The 21,336-nt window shown below is 46.0% G+C and overlaps 1 protein-coding gene across 2 annotated transcripts in view; it reads right to left on the bottom strand.

The window, feature by feature from the left end:
• The window catches only part of LOC115310741 (HBS1-like protein), a 35,526-nt gene extending 19,237 nt beyond the window's left edge, over window positions 1-16,289 (bottom strand). The window contains exons 1-8 of one of the 2 annotated variants that reach the window (XM_040220617.3): window positions 15,727-16,011; window positions 15,011-15,079; window positions 14,084-14,254; window positions 10,053-10,181; window positions 9,062-9,109; window positions 5,501-7,009; window positions 4,232-4,370; window positions 2,562-2,729 (exon numbers count right to left, since the gene is read on the bottom strand). In XM_040220617.3, the coding sequence (XP_040076551.1) occupies window positions 2,562-2,729; window positions 4,232-4,370; window positions 5,501-7,009; window positions 9,062-9,109; window positions 10,053-10,181; window positions 14,084-14,254; window positions 15,011-15,079; window positions 15,727-15,769 (2,276 nt within the window). In that variant the 5' untranslated portion in view covers window positions 15,770-16,011. Of the gene's footprint in view, window positions 1-2,561; window positions 2,730-4,231; window positions 4,371-5,500; window positions 7,010-9,061; window positions 9,110-10,052; window positions 10,182-14,083; window positions 14,255-15,010; window positions 15,080-15,726 lie in introns of both variants that reach the window. The other variant, XM_040220618.2, reaches the window with a different exon arrangement.
• Between the last annotated feature and the right edge of the window lie 5,047 nt (window positions 16,290-21,336).

The raw sequence follows: 21,336 nt of genomic DNA, 5'->3' as shown, positions 1-21,336 counted from the left end.
ATGAGAAGTAGCCAAATAGTTGAGGTAGTAAATTACCACTTTCGGTTCCATCCCTACCGGACTACCCCTGACAATCATTGTGTCACAGTATTTCCCAATTCCCTATTGAGGAGCCTTTTAGTATGGTTTCCACATTTCAGCTCAGAGAGTTCAACCAGAAGTTGGTATTCTATCCTAAACTCACTCACTCCTGGTTTCCCCGATACGTTATATCAGGGAATCCAGGGTCCATTATTTCATGTAACGAAATCATGATCATAACCATCACCCTCTTCCCCTCTCCCTCCCTACAGCCCACAACCCCAATCCACCTTACAACATAAATACATGTATCCAATCAATCACTCTCTCACAGCCAGTTCAAGATAAGACCTCACATTCCCTGATCCTCAAACTCATAACTAGAAGCAAAATAACAGCATTCACTCACCCTCACCAGCAATCGATCCCCAGTGCATATTTGATCAAACCAAACTCATGCCCGTCACTCAAACTCACGTGATTTCAGGGTGCACAAACTCACACTCCCTCATCAGTGCCCGACTCACACTCACCGAAACCAAACTCACACCCCTTGCTCAAACTCACGAGACTTTAGGAACAGGGATGGAACGGGGCAAAGCAGCATTGGAGCGATGTTGGGAGCTGAAAAAACTACAGTTTGAAGCAGGCTGGGAGCAGCAAAAACAAGGTCTTGGACCAAGTCGGGAGCAGCATACGAGTTTTAAGAATATTAAAATACTAGAAGCTAAATGTCACCTGGTTTTCAAAACTAAAAAAAAATATGGTGTGCAGGTAACTCCATGTGAACTTAACGATAGTTTCAAGAAACTTTATAGTTGCAAATATTTTTCACAAAATTATGCACAAACTATACAAAAGCAAAACTGCATGACAGCGTAACACGTGATAAAACCGACTTGCAAAGAGGTAAATATAAACAGGTACAAATAGCTTTCATTGCTCAGCATTGACTAGTAAGGTGTACTAAAAAATAAAAATGCAGTTACAAAAATGGTCTTTCATTTTTCAGTGACTAGAAAAAGACAATCAATGTCCTTGTACATATAAATGTATAAAACCTTGGTCAATTGCTTATAGGTACAATTCCCTTTTTCGAGATTCTGAGCCAATTTTGCATTAGCCTCTGCTAATAGCACTTGTCCAGACTTAATCTTCTCCATCTTTTTTTTTTTTTTTCAGACCCAACCAACCAATGACTGCGCATGCTCAAGTATAGTCTGCAAACAGATGATGCGCTGTTCAAGTTGTCACTCTTTTTCCTGAAGACAAGCTCTCTTCGTACTCGCTTCACCTGCATCGCTGTTCTTCCTCTTCTGCCTCTAGTCATCGTGCTTTTCGACCTCTAGCCTTACTGTGTAAACTTTATGAGACTTCTTCATAGCTTGCAGCAAGTCTGCTGTCAAAGGCACTTTCATGACAAATCGCTTCAAAGCGCAATCACGATCTGGCAGCTAGTATATTGCTCCGTCATACGCCTCACTGCTTGCTCGCCTTTGTTCTCAAGTTCTCTCCGCGGGGCTGCGGCACACCTTTGCTCCACTACTCAGCTCTTCAGATGAAGTGACTCCAGGACTTCAGAAAAGCACGGTGAGCATGGAGCAACGGCAGCTAACGTTGGCGGCAGCAACTTTCAGATACAAATTTTTGGATTCAGAACCACTGGCCTCCCATTTGGGGAGGAAGTTCCGGCGTAAATGTTTCCAACAGAAACTGAGAGACGGCTAATTTCGACGAGGCTCGTTTAAAATTTGAATTTGTGCGCACCTTGGCGCAATTTTGTTTTTATTTATACTTTTGTATCAGTGTGGCGCATGAAAAGCCATTAGGCGCACAGTGGCGCAATTGGCGCAGCAGTTCCATCCCTTTAAGAACTACAACATCGCTCACACACACCCTAACTCACCGTCAATCACTAAATAACACTCACTCAAACCAAACTCATTCCCTTCACTCAAACTAACAAGCTTTCACTACTTGCATCGCACTCACCATCAATCCCACACCTCACATCTGCTCCAACCAAACTCCTGCTCCTTACACAAACTCACGAGATTTCGGGGATTACAAATTCGCTGTCACCCTCGCTCAGCGTCAATTGCCAACTCATACTCACTCAAACAGAACTCCCATGTCTCGCTCAAACTCAGATGAGGGCTCACAACTCACTCACACTCACCATCAATCAATAAGTGACACTTGCTCAAACCGAATTTAAACTCGTGTGATTTCGTAGCCTCGAAAACTCACTCATACTCATCCTCCCTCGCCGTCGATCTCTAACTCACACTCACTAGAAACAAACTTGTGCCCCTCGCTGAAACGGACAGATTTTCGGTGCTTACAAACTCACTCTCGTGTCCGAAAGTGAGGGTAAGCATGCAAGTATCATCGAGGTACGGTCAGCCCACATATGGTTAGTCTGCTCCCAACACGTTTTCCGCAATGCAAGCAGAAATGCAGCAAACCCAAGGCTGACCCTTCGCAATGACTAAAATGAAATGAGCACGGTCCAAGGAACAAAAACGCCCGCCACGCACCTCGACGGCTTCCCAGGCGTGGCATCGGCCGCTGACGGAGCGTCTCCACTGTCCGGAGACGCCTCCTTCCTTTCCAGGTCGGGGGAGCTTCGGTTGGAGCTGTTTGCACTCGGCACTTTGAGAGCGTTGTCGGCTGCCGGGGCCCTCAGGGAGTTGTCTGTGGAGACCCTAGGAGAGGGAGTCCCAGACAATGGACCCTTTACGAAACCCCGTCGAGCAACATTGGCGGCTGCCCTATCTTGGGTAGGAGGCGTGCGATTGGACCCGAGTTCGCGCAGAACGCCGAGGCAGTCCTTTTGTCCAATACATGTTCAGGGTGCATGCCCAAACAATGGAGAACACAAATAATTGGTACAGTTGTTACTAGATGGCGCACACTTTTGAAAAGGGTCTATTTGTGCCGTGACTCGCACCCACGCAGGTAGGGCTCTTGTCGGTAAGGAGTTTGCGCACAAAACAACAGACTAATATACTCCTTCTTGCTGACCGACGTGAAATAACACGACTAACTGCCCTTCATCACCTGTACTATCATTCACCCTCAAAGAAAGAAAAATATTGCCCAGCTGCTCACCATGTCTCGGCACGCACGAACAACTCACAGAAACTTCAGCTTGCCGCTCCTAGAACTAACGCTCTCAAATTTTCTCCCTTACAGTTATTATATCAGACTGGAATTCCCTCCCCAACGACATCGTAACAGTAAAAGAGACCATTAGATTTCGTTCTGCAATTGCCGCTCTTTACAATATGTAAAAAAGAGCGGAAGGAGGAAAAGATTCCTAACTCTCGTTGACTTGTATCTGTATTGTTGTTTTCGCCCCACCTTATGTAAAGCCCCTACCGGGTGCTACAGTATAGACCACTTACAACGTAACCGCTTATAGTGCAGGACCGGGTATAACGCGGTTTTTTTAAACCACCGGTTCACCTCCCATAGAACTCCATGTAATTACATACCGCTTAAAATGCAGGCGCGCGAAGGGAAATACCGGTTATAGTGCGGTTTTTGGTACAGCCCGCCGACCGCGCCGACGACCGGAGCAGCGAGCTCGCTTCCCTGTGCGACACTAGATAACGGCGCTGGATATTAGTTTTTTCTGACACAGTTCAGTTACTGCAGGAAGTTTACTGACAATAATTTTGTGTCACGCTCACAAAACAAAATTGAGAAAATCATGCTTAAAGTTTCTCCCACGCCTTGCAATTTCGTGCCTTAAATGTAGCCTTTAAAGCTTACCATAAGATACCGGGCGAGCACCCACCCCGTTTCCACTGAAAACTTGGTTAATCAAGACATGAGCACTTATCCAATCAAATCGGGCGGTTAATGTATAATTTGCAGAGTTCCCAAGTTCGTGAAATGTTAATAGTGGGCACTTGAACGAGGTGGGCGCTTCTGCAGTATTTTACAATAAAATTCACCATGTTTCTTTTTTTTTTTTTTAATTGCTTTTATTATTGCTTGACATTGAATTGAGCATTTGAGTTTTGTGAGAAAATACTCTGGACTATGAAGTCTTCAAGCAGTCATCAGTTTTCCCATTTTTAACAGGGTAGTCCTTTCTTTTACGAAAAATCCTGCCTTTTGAACAAGCCCCACTAATATGCGTTTTGAAACAAAGACCAGATAAAAGACTTAAGAGACTTGGGACGGCTCAAGGACTCACTTGGGCTGCCGGTCGTCAAAGTCAACCGTCTGCTTCTGGCCGAAGGACTGTCGGAAGACCGGATCGGCCGTCAGCGCATCTTCCGGGTTGGTGATGCCGGACCTCTGGGCAGCCCCCAGCCTCTCCAGCGGCTTCTTTTCTGAAGGGAAACAGGACGACGCAACCCAATAACGGCGGGCATTCGAGTTACCGCGTGCACCGCAGGCGTCCTCCTCTTCCTCCGAAATGACATCCAACAGCCCTCTCTAATCTGCACAACTGCCATAACTTTTTTTAAATTTCTAGATGTTTGCAATGCTTTTTTTTGTATCGCAATTCCCTTGTGTCATTGACCATATTCTGAGTCTTGCATGTTAACCGCATATGGGGCAATCAAATATGCCATATGTGGGGCAAGTCTGGGACATATGGTACACAATATGTCATGTTAGCAATCATTTTATTTTTATTTCTCCATTGGTATTCCTATCTCATAGACATAATTTGGCTTATGCCCCAGGTTTCAAACCAGTGATATCTTCCATGCTCTGTGCACTACGGTAGACAACTTGCCTTCCATGAGCACACTCAAATAAACAATGAATTTGCCAATACAACTAATGATTATGCATGCCTCCAAGCTGGAAACATGGCATACACAATGGACTCAACACAGGAACTTGCCTATCTACGAGATTCTTAGGACAAACGCCCCTAGACGTGGGATGCAATACTTCTCACTAGGTTTTACACTATAGGTTCCCGATGCTAACTAAGAGCACCGACTTAAGCTCTACATTCAAAAGCGATAAGCGATACTGGAATATGCAGCATTCTTCAACATGTGCTCCTGGCAATATCCTTGCAATGTACCATGTCCTTCAACGTCCATTGTAGTCATCCGTCTTTATTCCATTAACTTCAAGCTAGTCCTGAAAGCGCCTTCAGTATATCAAATCAGATTTGTTACAAAGATGTTAATACAGCGGCTAGTTTTACAAGTACACGGCAATGCAACACCCATCTATCCTTAAATTGGCGGGAGCAAATATTGAAAGCATGCCTCGGTGGATCTGCGTTGCTTACGTTTTCTGCGTTGCCGAGCCGCAGTTTTTGCGGGCCTTGGCAGAAAGGACTAGTTAACGACAACTCTAAGCCAATGTTTCAAAACTGTTCCCAGTTACAAAGGATCATATACTGAAGTTAAAAGCAAGAATTTACATAAGAATGACACATATCAGAAGTTCAGATGCAGTGTGAAGCACAGCAACAAACTCTCCATCCTGGTACCTGAGGGATCGAGAGCTTTCTTCCTGCACTCAATCACGATGTCGTCCGGCGATGGAGTCGAGAAGTCAAACGCCACAATCGAGGATGTCAAATGACCTCCGTACCTCACGGAGATCAGGTCCCTGAGTTTCTTGGAAAACGGAACCACCTCAGCTTTAGTCCGACCCAAGGGAAAAAAGGCAACCACTGCACCAAACAATGACGGTGACTTTGCGGATGCAGATGCGCCCCACGAGAAGGACAGTTTGCGTTCGGGCAAAACATCTCTTTCGATACCCGATGCACTTTCTTCGAGAGCTCCCTCCAAGGTATGGTAGTCTTTTAGGTGCATCAAAGTGGCATTGTTCGTGTCCCCGCCTTTCAGTATCGAGTCCAGCTTCAGTGAACTGCCGGCCGACAAATCGTTCTGCGACAACGAATTTCCACGCAGCCCCAGAATTTGTCCGAGGTCGAGCAGTGCCGGTTTTCGCCGCGCCTTCGCAGAGCTCGTAGAAACAGATTCTCCAAGCATGTCATCTGCTTGAACAACATCTTGCAAATAAGCAAGGCCGGAATCTCCTGGCCCTTCCGCCATGCGAAGAGCGGCTGGGGGCACGTCGTTTGCCAAAGACGTTAAAAATTCCTCGAAATCATCCTTCCCTCCAGATCGACGGCTTGGCGAACCTGGTAATTCGTTGACGCCCATCGCACTCCCCAAAAGTAGGTCCAAGTCAGCTTCAAGTCGGTCCGATGTCGGCTCGTCGGAACGAACAGGCAAACCCACGACGGGGCGCATTTCCTCAGGAGTTCTTACATTCCCCGCTCCACGAAGCAAGCTATCTAAAACGTTGTCTGGTGATGTCGGTGCAACATTGCAACTCCTTGATGTCGGCCCGATGTCGGCACTCATCAGCCCATTGAAACCGACGGGCAAACCCACAGCAGGGCTTCCTGCCTCGGGAGTTTTTGTTACATTCCCCGCTCCACGAAGCAAACTCTCTAAAAAGTCGTCCGTCGACGTCGGCGCGACATCGGCACTCTTCGGCGTTGACCCGTCTGCCCCCGGACCGACGTTGGCGGTCTTCGAAACCACTTCGATGCAAGATCTTTTCCCCATTGCACCGGTCTCAAATCGACCGCACGTTGCAACCGGATGAGGCTCCTCCACGAACGCGAGCGTGCCCCGCTCTGAACCGCGCACAGTACAGTCACTTTCAGGTTCGGATCCAAAAACGGGAGCGGCACGTTGCTCCTGCCCGTCAGTTCGCCCCAACAAAGTTGCGAGGTCAAGTCCACAACCATCGGAGGGCACCGGCTCGACAGTCCGAGACGACACCCTGTTGCCGTTCGCGCCCAAGTCGGCTAAACTCGCAGCGTCACGACGCAAATTCCGTCTTTCCTGCGTATATGCGCGTTTCGACGACCCCGCCAGTGCACCGAGGTCGAAATCGACATCGGCCGACGGTTGGCTCTCGACGTCTGTGAGCTCGGGCAAAGCGAGAGCGGTGTCAGAGTCATCGCAATCCGATTCTTACCTTGCAGGTGGCATGTTCAAGTGATGAGGAAAAGCAGATGGGAGACACGAACAGGCAATGATGGGGCGATGATGTGCAATGAAGTCGTGCGGCAATCATGAAAGAAAGCAGAATGGGTGGGAAGAGGCAAGGAGAAAGAGAACAAAAAAAGCCCATAGTTAGTTTTGAAGCCACCTTTCATGACTCGCATGCCCGCACATGCAATGTGACTGTGGAAGCAAACAGCCCGTTGCAGCTTTGATTAAAGCCGGGCATACACAAATGATAAAAAGCACCAAAACGTAAAGGGTCTCAATGTTAAATAGCTACATTCTAATTTTGTTTTTCGGAGGTGCCCCTCAGTGGTCCCATGAAGAATGTTCCAGAACATCGGCATGTTATATCTAAGGTTCCGCATTTTTGGATAATTCCGAAAGGCTCCGAGAAACACTTGCCGGTGAAATTTTTGTGAATTTGTATTTATCCAATAACCTCCAAACTTCGAGATCACAGTGTTTAAAGAAAAGTAATCTACAAATAGGTTTCATACAGGGTCAGTCAGTGATCCTGAGTAGAGGCCACTCCAATTTCCTTTCAAATAACCGACTACTGACAAAACAAAAAAAAGTCTACTCTATATACCCTCAGATTTTTCATTCAGGACAATGGGTCATAGTAGTTCTGGGCCATGACAAAAGCCACTTCTCCAGTTTTCAGTTTGGACTCTACTATTTGTGCTTCTTAGAGGAAGGAGGGGGTTCTGTTTTCTAAGACTGAAAGCCATGAGCTCGTACAATTCATTGGAGAGCTGAAATCCCTTCAGCACTCCATTCTGCGCAGCAGGCAGAGTGGTGGAATAGCACGGGAAAGAAACGAGCTTCCCAGCCACTACGTTCACGAGTTTACTGATTTGAAAGTATCAACGTCTATCGAAGCAACAGTTTTTTTTAAGTTTTATCGTGGGAAGTTAGTAATATAAATGGCAAGGAGACAAACACCAAATCCACCTGGAAAAATATTATTTGATACATGCGAGCTCTTATGAACTTAGTGCGCTTTAATGCCCGAATATATCTCTTTATGTTTTGAATATTGAACAATTGGGAAGACAGCAAAATAAACTCAGAAAAGTGAAAATATTAAAAAAACAATTACGATAAACACCGTCTGAATTTCACAAAAAATAAGTTCCGAAGATACACAATCCTGGTCATATCTCACCTTCTTAGAGGTCCATCAATGTCACTAAACTACCATATAAAAACAATAAAATAAAAGCTAACATAAAAAAAAAATACTTGCCCAGATTTGCTTGGCGAGACTGACTAAACAGGATCCAAGACCTTGGCCCGCAAACAAAAAAATCAGCTACCCTTTCTTCTCGCCTCATCTTTAGTAATGCTGCAACATTAGGATATTACATTCAAGCGTCCTGACTACTTCCTTTGTTTAGCTACATTGCTGTTGACAACATAAAACAAGCCAAGATGGAAGAAAACCATGAAGCAAAAGTACCATCAGTGGCAAAATGAGTTGGAATGGTGCAGTGCCTGCTGAGAAGCACTGCACATCTTCTAAAAAGCAGACAACGACAGCTCGTGAATTTTGGAACATGCGCAAACATCTTTGGCGACACGTTGATTCATTACAAACTGCTGCACGCACAAGCTCTGTCAACTATCTCCACAGTTTGTTAGATGCCACAGCTGTACTCCGTTCACCCGAAAGCTGAGACTGCAGCCAATTCCACAAGCACAAGAGCTCGAGGTTGCTGCTTTAAAGTGCCCTTTCACAAAACGTGCACTCGGAAATGCACGTCTCAAAGCGAGAAGTGCAAGCTCGCTCACGCTTGTAGCTTTGGCTGCAGTCTCAGCTTAAGGGTGAACAGAGTATAGCACCTGTCAGTCGCCACTGAAGTTCCACGTAAACACATGTAAATGAGGAACATCTGCTTTTCGTATGTTAATTATATTTAAGTTCATCAATGTTAGTATGATTAACATAATAATGCTGATGAAGATGTAAAATCTATCGTAAATGTGTTTGTGCAGCAATGAAAACCACGCACCTCGTCTGCGTTCCCGTGGTTCCCGCTGTGGCTTTGGAGCATCCGCCTCTGCAAAAATGTGGCGTACGAAATTGGAGACATTAAAACATTTTTCTCCTCTCAATTAAAGAAAAAACATCTCAGCAGCTTCCTAACATTTCCATGTTTCAGGAACATGTTTGTTTGGGAAGCACTGAAAGCCAAATAACCTAAATCATGCTATACAGTTAGTTTATAGCTGCATTTTCAGGCTTCACGAAGCTACGTGGGACCTAAAAATATATGAGGAATGTTTTATCGAGAAATAAGGCACTTGATGTTCAAAACAAGCTGTTTACAAGGGCACATTCACCGAGGAAGAAAAGGGTCTCCACATCTTCACGACACCTTTGCACTACTTAGTTACATCGTACCATCAAAAATCAATGCACCGTTTGCAATGAAAGACCGAATAAATCCCATCCCATAAAAAACGTGTTTTTGTCAGTTATACTATGATTTGCTCGAATACACACACAGAGCTCTTTCCTGATTAATACCTGTCACATAGAGTACCTATATAGTGAGTACAGAAAGGCCAAGAGCTGAAGACCAGAAAGACCAGTAACCAAGTTTTCTACTTATTGAGACAGCAAAATAATCTTCAAAAAGCACAAACCAGCCTTGAGGCCTTGCGTTCCTTTACAATAACACGAAACCGAAAAAGACGTCAAGAACCATTTGCTATCCTCTGTAACATCTGTCATTTCCCGTTTTTTGTTTAACAGTTCCAGCCCTAGCGCCCTCGCTTGTATCGCTACTATACCCACGTTTCATTTTTTCACGTCTGTATAATGCGCACAGCCATCAAGCCACAATGGACAAAACAACCACAGCTAAAACTGCAGGGGTGTCCAACCCACCGTAAAATGGGCATGTAAAAAAATATATAAACAAATTATTAACTTAATAAATTAATTTTGATGGATGAATCAATGACTGTGCAAGAGGGAAGATATACGCATGGCCGCACCCGAGAGCAACTTGTCAAGGGCTGTCTCTGCGTTGAAGTCCCACTCCAGGGCAGCGCGGCGGAGGGTCGCCTCTGGGATTGAGTCTCCCACGACGTTCTGCATCTTCTCCAGGCACTCGTATAGCCTCACTGCAAAGGCGTCGGGTCGAGCGAGGATGAGGCAGACCGACAACATACCCGACATTAGAGTCAGCTTCCCGGGTAGCATCCCAGAGAAACGCACAACTTGGCACAGTGGCGTCGCTAGGAAGGGGGTGGGGGGAGTGGACCACCGCCCCGGATGCCGCTGATTCTGGTGACACCACTGACTTGGCACAAGCTTTGGCAATCCTAGGGGCCTAGCATGGGGGCCTAATACGGCTTTGCTGCAGGGCATTAGCTAGTGCTAGAGTACTTTGAAGTTTCTGTGGCGCTTCTTTCTGGCTCGACACAGAGTGGCCAAAGTGCCAGACTTGAGCCAAAGATGCCACATACACGAACCAAAGAACCGGCGGTGAAGCCTAACTCTGGCACTTGCTGGGCAATTTAGGCCTGACATTGCCACATGGAAACCAAACAACCAGAAGCGGAGCCCAACCCTGGCTCCTGTTTGGTGATTTAGGCCCAAAGATGCCAGGTGACAGCCAAACTACCGGCAATGCAGCCCAACTTTGACATCTGTTCGGCGACGTGGACTCTAGCCGGATGAGGTAAAGTTTGGCTACACCTTGGCTTCTTCGGGCTTTCTAAGGCTATAAATTGCCGGACAAACAGCAAATTCTGGCCCAAAGAACTGCACTTCCTGGGTTACGGCCACGTTTCGTTACCGTTGACCCCATTGATACAGACGCCACTTACTTGAGGCGCCACCTCCCGACGGGTGTGGCGAGCGGATGACGCACTCTGTTGTCTGTTCGCCACGCTCGTTGGGAGATGGCGCCACAAGTAAATGGCGTCGCCAGCTCGGTTGTCTGCGGACGCGCTCGACTTTGATTTTAGCGAGTCTTTTGTTCTCGTTTTCTAAGGGAACAGAACTGCGCCTTAAATTTCACCTGGTAAAACTGGCCTGCTCGGTGCGCGTGCGGTAAAAGTTTGAACTTTCTACGGGTGGGCGCCGATTTTTCCGGCTCGTTTTATGGTGGAAGGTTTACTTGGGACACCCTATCGATGCATCACTAACACAAAGTTTGCGGGAACGAGCCGGGTAAATATGTGCTTTTTAACTCATTTGTTATAGACATTTTTTTATTTATTTTTTTTTTTGGGGGGGGGGGGGGGGGAGTGGTCGGTATTTATATTAACTCTTGCCTAATAATAATGAGCGTTGGTCATGCCACCCTTTACGAACCATAAAGCCCGACCACGAGTGTGACTCATGCTTCAGTTTCGGCACTTGTTTGGCCCACTCTCTGGCAGACGGCAGAACCACCCTTGTTGCTCCGTGTTTGCTTGTTCGTTTTTCTTTTTAACAAAAAATAGTAAGCATTTGTAAGCACTTGAGTTAAACTAATGTGGCTTTAACAGGGAGGTCTGCTTCGGCCAACGAAGAGATACAAAAAATTATTTTTGAAGTTGATGAATGCTCGGGCATATTTGAAATCACACCCACTAAGAAAAATAAACCGATGCAGGCGTGCTAAGTATGCACAGCCAACAAGAAACGACATGGGAGTATAGACAGTGCAAGCGGCTCTCCACCTTTCTGAACGTTTTCAGAGCTATCAAACTGTGGAGTATGAATGAAGAGGCCCAGAAGATCAGACGTGCTGATTTAGAGCAAGATACAACACCTGGAAGTCAGGAAATGTTTTTCTTTTATTATAATGCAAATTGCCTGTTTAAAATAAAGTTTTGCAGTACATTCCTTTCAGAAAGAAAAATGAGTAGGCAAGGGGTTAACAATATCTAGCTGCATGCAAAGAGGCATTCAGGGGTACAAGAATCAAGGAAGGCACCAAATTCTATAAGGGCCTCTCAGTCCCTTACCTACTATGGGAGGCAATATTAATACACAGTGCATAAAGCATGTGAATCCATTCCTATTTGACCCCAAAAACAATTATGAGGTAAACTGAGTTTCCCACCTTCTGGACACTGTGGAGTCCCTTATTTTTAGCAGCCCCAATTTTTGTGAATCGGGCAGAGGGGTCATATTTGCTACCATTATATTTTGTGAATTCTAAAGGCTGGATGCACCTCTCTAGACAAAAGAAATATTTGAGCACCCTTAGAGTTTGCACCCCCAAGCTTTTTCAATTCTCTAACATTAACAGTTGTGAATACTCCATTTTGCAAAATCATTTACGAGAATCAGGGAATAAATCTTTTTATATCTTATCATTATTTCCTACATTTATTTGAAACATGAAAATCAATTCACATAAAACAAATGTATCTCCATTCCATACAATGCAGGCTTCTTATATGAAATAAGCCCACACATGCTGGATTTGGAGAAGTTGTTCTTGCACAGGCTACCAGAGACAAGGACCATTTAAACGAGGTCTATGCTCCGTTTTCTGTGCTTGGGTGACAATTAAAAGACTGCAACGTTTTTCCCCTACCGGGAGTTGAACCCTGGACCTCTGGATCATCAGCCCACTGCTCTACCAATTGAGCTATCCCAACAGAATCAAAAAGCACGACAAGGAGGCTATTATTGGTGATGCTTGCAAAAAGGAGCTGCTTTAGCAGGCATGTAGGCAATTTAGCATCACCCCTCCCCTCCTCTTTCCCTCCCTCCCTTAATGGTCATAACGAGAAATAAACCGAAAGAAAAATTGCTTTAGAGCAAGCTGATAGCTTCCATGCACTTAAATGGTCAGGTTTCCCTGCAAAATCTATTCAGTCATCCTTCCCTCGCAAAATTTGAGAAGAAAATTCTGGTGAAACATTAATTAAACTTTGCAACTGAGCAACTGTAAACAAAGAACCCTATACATAGGGTTCTTTGTTTACAGGTTTTATTTTTATTTTCACGTCCGTGACATCATTTCCTGAACTTTTGTTCAATTTAATGTCACTCTATTAAAAAATACTTTTTTCTATTTTTCTTCAAATTAGTTTAGGCTACGACCCCACAACGGAAAAGTACACAAAAGAAAACCAAGGTTAAGCCGGATGGCCCCAACAGGGAAATGGGCAAAAACCTATGAAGACTTTGGGAGCTTTGAACCCCTAAACTAGGGGGCACAAAGGAGAAGGTCAACCATAAACAAGGACACATAAAGGAACCTTCGGAACAAGATAAAACTTAGCAGACATTAAAAAAATAGTCAATGACAAAAATAAAACCAAAAACAAAGAGCCCTATCTATACATGAGTTGCACATAATATCACTGCATTGCACCAATGATCATTCCCAGTTGTCCTTGCCGAGAGCAAAAAAAACCTGCCAAAGTCAAGGTTGGACAAGTTCGCAGAAAACCGAGTTTGCGACGCTATCTACTTGTGGGGTTATCTCCTGGTGGACGCAGCGAGCAGAGAACAGAGCGCGTCGTCCGCTCACTGCACCCAGGTAGTCACATTTTATAATCATAGTGATTGCCAATTGTGCCTGCCCTGCAATAAACCCTTTTCAAAAGTGCACACCATATAGTAGCTGCTGCGCACCCTACCGGAGTCCACCATTGTTTTGGCACATACCCCGAGCATGTACGTGGAGCGCAAGTTTGTCTGTTTTGCAGGGGTCGCGGTAATGTCAGAACGCAGAATTCTGATTGGCTCTGAGTGGAAGGATAGTGGGTAGACCTCAAAGCAAGCTGCCTTGAGGTCTACCCCTTATCCCTCAATCAGAGCCAATCAGAGCTCGGTGTTCTGGAGTCACCACATCCCCGCAAAAGAAGCAGACAATTAAAAACTTGTGCCGGCTGCGTACAATCCAATTACAAGCCTCATATCCAAAAAAAGACGAACACCAATGTTTCTCAATGAGTTCTGAAAAGGGTCTATTAGGCACCAAAATGACAGCGCTCACAAGAAGTTTGAGGAATGAAGTGCCAAGGCTCCAAGCGTAGCTTCTTTGATGGCACTAGGTGAAACAAATGACTACCTTCGTCCACAGGGCTGAGGGTAGACTCGGGTCCCAGCAGGCCACCAACCTCTTCCCCTTTGGATGGGCCCTCTGCCTCCTCTTCGTCCTCATTCTCCTCCTTGAGCACGCCGGGAGACAGGAACGATGACATGGAGTGCAGCTTCTCCCTGTTGTAGAGGAACTCTTCCTCTGCGGAAGTGGAGCGGCGGAAGATGAGCTCAGCTCCTCCAGGTATGAACACCTACTGCAAAATGGACGCTCCACGAAAGCGCACCACGCTCCGATACTTTGTCGTCTACTGGCAAGCAGACGACAGAGCTGTTGTTTCCTCTGCAGAAGCAGAGTAGTAGGAGATGAGCCCCGCTCATCTGGGCACGAATGCTTTCTGTGAAATGTACGCTACATAAAACCTCATGCACATCAAAGATGCTCACCTCACTCCACTATTGCGACGCCTGCCAGCAAGCATTTGCTGCCTTCTCCGCGGAAGCGGAAGAGCAGGAGTTTCGTCCAATCGCTGCGCTGGTTACCCACAACAATTTTCCGTGTCCCTTTTAACAACCAGAGATGAGGTGAGCCCGTCCAGAAATGTGAAATGCTCCATAAAACCTTGTGCGTGCCAAGGGTGAGATGTGTGTTTTTGGCACCACACTCCACTACTGCGCCGTCTGCTAGCGAGCATCGGCTGATATATCGACCAGTCTATTAGCAGACGACACAGAGGCGGGGAACAACGCAACAAGTGCAATTCTTGTCATCGGCACGACCACGCTTTGAAGAGCATTCGGTCGGTGGCATTAATGCTGCTGCTCACATTGGCAGGGACAACTTTGCTGACTTCATTTGACACCTTGCAAGTGCTTAAAATTGTGTCCTCATTAGCTCTATGAAATAACAGTACTGGCACACATTGACTACAGAACTGCCCACGAGACGCATACTCGCCTGTGTTCGGAGAAATGCATGAGTCCTCTTCCTGTGAGCGACCATACACGTCGTAGTAGCCTTCATAGTCTGAGGAAAGGAAGCAAAAAATTTGACATGGATGGATGGATGCTAACGGCCGTACCCTTTATAACGGGAGGTACCTTGCGCCACCTAACCATTAATTTTTTTTTTTTTTTTTTTTACGGTAGCTGTATTTAGTACAATAACAAAAGGGAAAACCAGTTAGAAGTGGGTACCAATGCATTGTTATTATACCTTCCAGCTGTTCAAAAAGCTGTGACAAATCATAATCACAAAATAAATTTTAAGAAAAGAGGCGTGCGTTCATAGCGAGGAACGCGATGAGACAGCCCTCAACGCACTCAACCAAGGACAGTGCTCACTTTGCTCCTGCTTGGGGTGCGTGAATATTTTTAGTGCTGATTCCAGTAGCAGACGAGCACAACTCCATTTTGATAGAAAAAAAACAGAAAAATCAATAAAACTAAATTCGATGGTAATCTTTATTGAATAAAGATCGAGAGAAGTCTACCGTGCCAACTAACGCAACCATACTCAAGCGATCTGTGAAATTTGATCCGATGAGTCCAAGTTAGTTGGTTGACGTTAGTACGATACACTACGACACGATACGTATAAATTGACGTAAAAATGGCCCGACAATTAATCTGTTTTCACGCAACGCACACCTGAAGATATGCAGAAAATCTTACCGTCATCGTAGTTCATAGTCCGAACATTGCGATGTCGAGACATCGTGAGTGCGTCGCGTGACGGCAAGAACCGTTGCTAAAAGTTCCTAGTTTGCACAGACAAGATGAAACAAATCGCGCAAAGTCCTGAGCATTCCGAATCCAAGCTGGGACACATTGCTGCCATTTCCCGATGAATTGAAACACGCCTACACAATTCACGCCCGAAACACACACACGCTCACGCACGACGATCAACCACAGATCAAATGCGACAACACAACACCAAAATGGCGGAGCCCAGTGTGGTTAGACCGGGGAAGTCGAAAACTTTTATCCTGCTAAATACAGTGAAACTGGTTTTGTGCCTGTTCTCTTCAACAAGGGTTCTCTTGGCCACGTGCTCTTGGCAAAATAAGGTTAAAGAAAATTAGATTAAACTTTTTTTTAAATTTATTTGATAAGCCTGAGGAGCATAAAAGGTGTCATGTGTGCAATATGCGTGCCTTACGATTTGTTATGCTCGGTTACCGCACGATCGTCCGACGTTTCGCATGATGTGCGAAGTGTCTCATACTGTCGGTGGTGACGTCAGCTATATCACGTGATGCGATATAGCTGATGTCATGAGAAGTTTATCTCGCTGTTTATCGACTCCGGTGTGAAGTCATGACGTCATACACCTGCTGCACAAGCATCACTAGATTAGGTCAGTTGTGGAACTTCCACAGAGGGGAGTGATGCCGTGATGCCCCCACTCACTTCAGTCCGCCTACCGTATAGCCTACCATCATTTGAAACGCCATCTAGGTTGTCAGTGCAAAACTGTGCATTTACAGAGAGTGCGGTACGAGCTGCGCATGCAAGTCTTTTCTGCGGTAGCGCATGCGCAATTCGTATCGGAGGGCTTATCATACCGTATCGGACGTGTGATAACGGTTTCTTAAAACTTTCTATCCATTCCAGAGAATACATTGCACTTACCGTAGCAGCCACCCTCCGGTTGGCGGCATGTCGAACGACGGGACGTCGGTACCGCTCGTGCAAGCAGCGTCTATGGGCAGTTCCGTAACTGAGCTAAATCTAGTAACGTTTTGTGGTGAACTCTCCACTGATGTCATGGTCTGTCCCGTCATGCGAGATCGTGTGGGGGGACTAGGCTTCCCCATTCGAGGGCCAACCGCGGGCACCTGCAGTCAACTCCTACCGGCGACTGCCGGCAAGTGAGTCATAGAGATGGTGCCTGCAGTGTGTCTCCAACTGGTGTATTTAGCATCCCATGCTGTTCATGCATCGAAAGTGGTCCCGAAGTGGCACCAAACGACACCAGGAAAGCTGGAGTGTCACGCTGTCGGACGTCATGATCCTGGCAATTGGTCGCAGAAATGCCGGCGAAAGAGCATGTGAGTGTCACCGTCGTCGCAGCATCCCGACTCCTGGCTGCCGAAGCTTTTATCGACTGTCCAGCTGGAGAGCGACCCGCAGCAAAACGGGCATCTGCTGCATCAACCACCGCTGTTGCGACACTGCGAGGATCGCAGCCGGCAACAGCGTGACATATGACGTCGACAAGCGGAAATCGAGAGGCCATTTGGTGAATCTCGGTAGTTGCGATTAGTTATAATTACCAAGCGTGCCTTTTATATTGTGCTTTGGATGCTTACTAGTGATGCAAAATTATTGATAAATTGACTATCGATACTATCGATAGTTTTTCTAAAACTATTGATAGTCCCACAGAACTATTGATAGTACTATCAATAGTTTTTCGATAGTCTACTACCCATAATACTATCGATAGTTTTAGAGCGCAGCTCTTAGGCGCCCGTTTCCGGCTTGAGCGGCGTCGCCGTCGGCGTAACTGCGCGGTGCATTGTAGGTAAATTTCCCTGCTAAACTTAGCAGAAAAATTTTTCTGCTAAATCTAGCGGAAAAATTTCCCTGTTAAATCTAGCGGAAAAACTTTCCCGCTGAATCTAGCGGAAAAATTTACCCGCTAAATCTAGCGGAAAAACTTCCCCGCTAAATCTAGCGGGAAATTTTATCCGCTAAATCTAGCGGAAAAATTTCCCCGCTAAATCTAGCGGAAAAATTTCCCCCTATGAATCTAGCGGAAAAATTTCCCCGCTAAATCTTGCGGAAAATTTTTCACGCTAAATCTAGCGGAAAAACTTCCCCACTAAATCTAGCAGAAAAATTTCCGCTCTAAATCTAGCGGAAAAGTTTCCCCGCTAAATCTAGCGGAAAAAGTTTATCCGCTAGCGGGAAAATTTCTCAAGAGGGGTCACGTGACCTCAAGAGAGGGGGGGGGTCACGTGACCCCCACATGGACCTTCCTACCCCGAGGTCATGTGACCCCACCAATATCAAGTGACCTCGAGGGGTCACGTGACCCCCCCCCCCCCCCAAGAACACGTGACCCTCAGTACCTTTCCCTCCTCCTCCTCAAGAGCTGCGCTTTAATTCGGTGTTACAGGGAGTTGTAAACGGCTTTCATTTCTTTTTACTATTGATAGTCAAATTTCTGGCGACTATCGATACTATTGAGAGTACAATCGATAGTTTTGCACCACAGTGGTAAGTGCTTGGGCTAGTTGGTGTCCCATTTACAAAAAATAAACCGAGAAAAAGAGAAGAGGGATCGATGCAAACTACAAGTTTCGCAAAACTATCGATAGAAAACCATCGACAGTGCTATCGATAGGTTTACAATAGTTGACTATCGATAGTACTATCGATAGTCGACTATTGATAGTACTATCAATAGTTTTTCGATAGTCGACTATCGATAGTTTTTCGATAGTCGACTATCGATAGTTTTTTTAACTACCGATAGTACTCTCGATAGTTTTGCACTACTAATGCTTACACATTACCCGCTATGGACTACGGAGGTTGCCTTGACCTGCATGTGACAATTCTGTGTTATGCTCGAGTGCGACGCTTTTCACACGAAATTCAACCCTTAAAGGGCCCCTAAAAAAGATGTTTTCTTTAAACAGTCTGATTGAGACACAAGTGTCAAAAAAAAATAATTTTACGCAAAAAAAACAAAACTTTTTTGAGCAATATTGTTGCGCGCGCAGCTGACCAAGTAGGCAGCGCGCCCGTGGCCTAACGGTTTGAAATCGTTAGGCCACGGGTGCAAGTAGTAGGTCGCACTTATAGTACGGGTGCAAGTAGTAGGTGGAACAAGTAGGTCGCGCCTGCCTTCCACGCAGAAGGCCAGGGTTCGATTCCTGGCCGTGGCTACACATTTTTGTTGACTCTGTAATGTAATGTTCTGGTAAATTCGAGAACAGTCTTGCTGATTCGAGGTTAGAATGTTCTACGCACCGATCCTTCTACGCCAAATGTTCCCGAAGCCCACGTGTGTACAAAAGGGGCTCCACGTGGCAAGCTGGGGTCAGTCTTGCCCCAGTGTTCGACCTTGCTGTTACGCCGTCATCGACGCCTGCGACGCTCTATTGTTATCTTCTGTTCCCTTTTAGAGCGCAGTTCTTAGGGGCCCGTTTCCGGCTTGAGCAGCGTCGGCGTAACTGCGAGGTTACGTGATCCCCCTGACGTCACATGACCCCCCCCCCCCCCCCCCCGAAGTCACGTGACCTCAAGGAGTCACCTATCCCTCAATACGCTTCCATCCTCCTCCTGAAGAGCTGCGCTCTAATCCGGCATTACAGGGAATTGTAAACGGCTTTCATTTTTTGTTGTGGGCACAAGTTTCCCCATTGAACGCTTAGTTTACTTCAGTTTTCGTTGCCTCATCACCTGTCATTCGTGACAATATTGACGGCGCGAGATGAGATTTAGTTGGCAGTCACCTCCTTTCCACTTGGTTTTCTCAGAATTTTGGGTGCATGGAGCAGAGGTGGATCAGCTTCGTTTTTACGTTCAGGTGGAAAGACCGAATGACCATCTCGTTGAGCGAATGACCATTCAGTGATGTCATAACTTAGCGCACAAAATTTCTAATAAATCTCTTACCGTCATTATTGTTGCAAAAAAATATTTTGTGTAATTAGTTTTTTGTTACGCATGTCCCAACCAGACTGTTTAAAAAAACTTTTTTTTCTTTTTAGGGGTTTTTTAATTAGACTTTGTTACAATTAAAAAAAAAAAAAAAGTGTAACAGCCTTGATATACTGTCGAGACCAGTTATAACAAAGTCGGTTATAATGAAATAGCAGCTACAGCAAAGCGATCACGATTTCCCATCCTGGTTTGCACTTTTTAATGCATTTGTGTCTGTTCTTAGTGAAGGAAATGGAGCAGCTCCCGCAGATAAAGCGAAGAGAAATTTTGTGATATATTACAAGAAGAATAAAATTCTGAAAGTTTACCAAGTCTTACATCACCGCACTTTGCTGCCACGGCCAAGAAGCCACCCAGAACAAGCTACAGAAGATGCTGGAAAGGCCGCTGGCGGCAGTCTCAGTAACCTCGTCAGCTCCCAGCTCATCTGGGAAGCGGCTTTACTGCATCACACGTGGAGAAGCCGTCATAGCATGCCAATAGGGGCATTCGGAGCGCTAGTGATAACGTACCGGTTTAGATGATGGGGAGAGCCTAGATTTAAGAAAGGGAGCAGCAAGTATATCTGCATTTGATTGTTGCGTGGACAGTGTGGCGACGAAACTGGGGGTAGAAGCAGACACATTGGCAGAAGGTGAACGCTTTTGAGTTTTGACTCCTTGCATGCTGCAGCTCGTTTTGATAACGCGGCCCACAAGCCACGTGACCCCGACCAGGCAGTTGCCCCATCTTTTAAATCTAGGCTCTAGTATATACCGACGACAGACAACCTTAAGCGCAAGCTCAGTGCCGTGCGCGCTTCGTTTGCTTTGTGATCCGTGTCGGCGTTTGGTTGGTGAGGTTACTCTTGCGCGAAAGTCTCCTTTGTTCAAGCACCGATTCGGCGAATCATCGCCATTCAACAATGGGAGTTCCGGCACCGCGGCGCCGGCACTTCAACGGGGAAGAAGACAAAGACAATCTCCTCGAATCAAAAGTGTGCCATCCTCGACAGGGTGCACATAAACGTAAAGAATGCTGTCCACCGTCGGCGTCCTCCACAGGGTTGTGGCTGCTGTAGACATGGTCCGTACGTAACGAAAACATTCTTCGATCAGAGCTTCTCGCAGTTGGCGAGAAGCTGCTCCGATCTAGCAGAAGGCGCGTGCAGGGAAGCCTTGACCGCTCTCTGCAGGCTCGATAAACATGTGACATCCCATGTTATCTTTTTTTTTTTTCATGTTATTTGTACGCGTTTATATATAACGAAGAAGCGGATATAGCGAAGCGATTTCCGGTTTGAAGGTGAACATTTGAGAGAAGTCTCTCTGGTTGGGGAGCAACAATAATAATAAATACCAACCAAATCCTCATATAAAGGCAAAACTGTACGTTTCGAGACCAGCTCGGTCTCTTTTTCAGGGGTTGACTGCGGCTATGGCCGTTGAGGAGCAGTAATCTGTTTCCATTGACTTCTCTATAACCAGTGTCGACAGTATACCGTGGTCTTTAGTGCACCCTTTTCCCCTGTCCACTAATGCTCCCCCCCTTCCCCGAATATTTGTTTTCTTCTATCACGAGCTTGAAGTGCTGTTGTCTCGAGCAGTTCTTGAAACATTC

Source organism: Ixodes scapularis, unplaced genomic scaffold (assembly GCF_016920785.2).
Source record: "Ixodes scapularis isolate PalLabHiFi unplaced genomic scaffold, ASM1692078v2 PGA_scaffold8__174_contigs__length_109621045, whole genome shotgun sequence".
Lineage (NCBI taxonomy): Eukaryota > Metazoa > Arthropoda > Arachnida > Ixodida > Ixodidae > Ixodes > Ixodes scapularis.
Note: the sequence above shows the minus strand (reverse complement) of the source record. Positions and strands in the feature narration are given on the sequence as shown.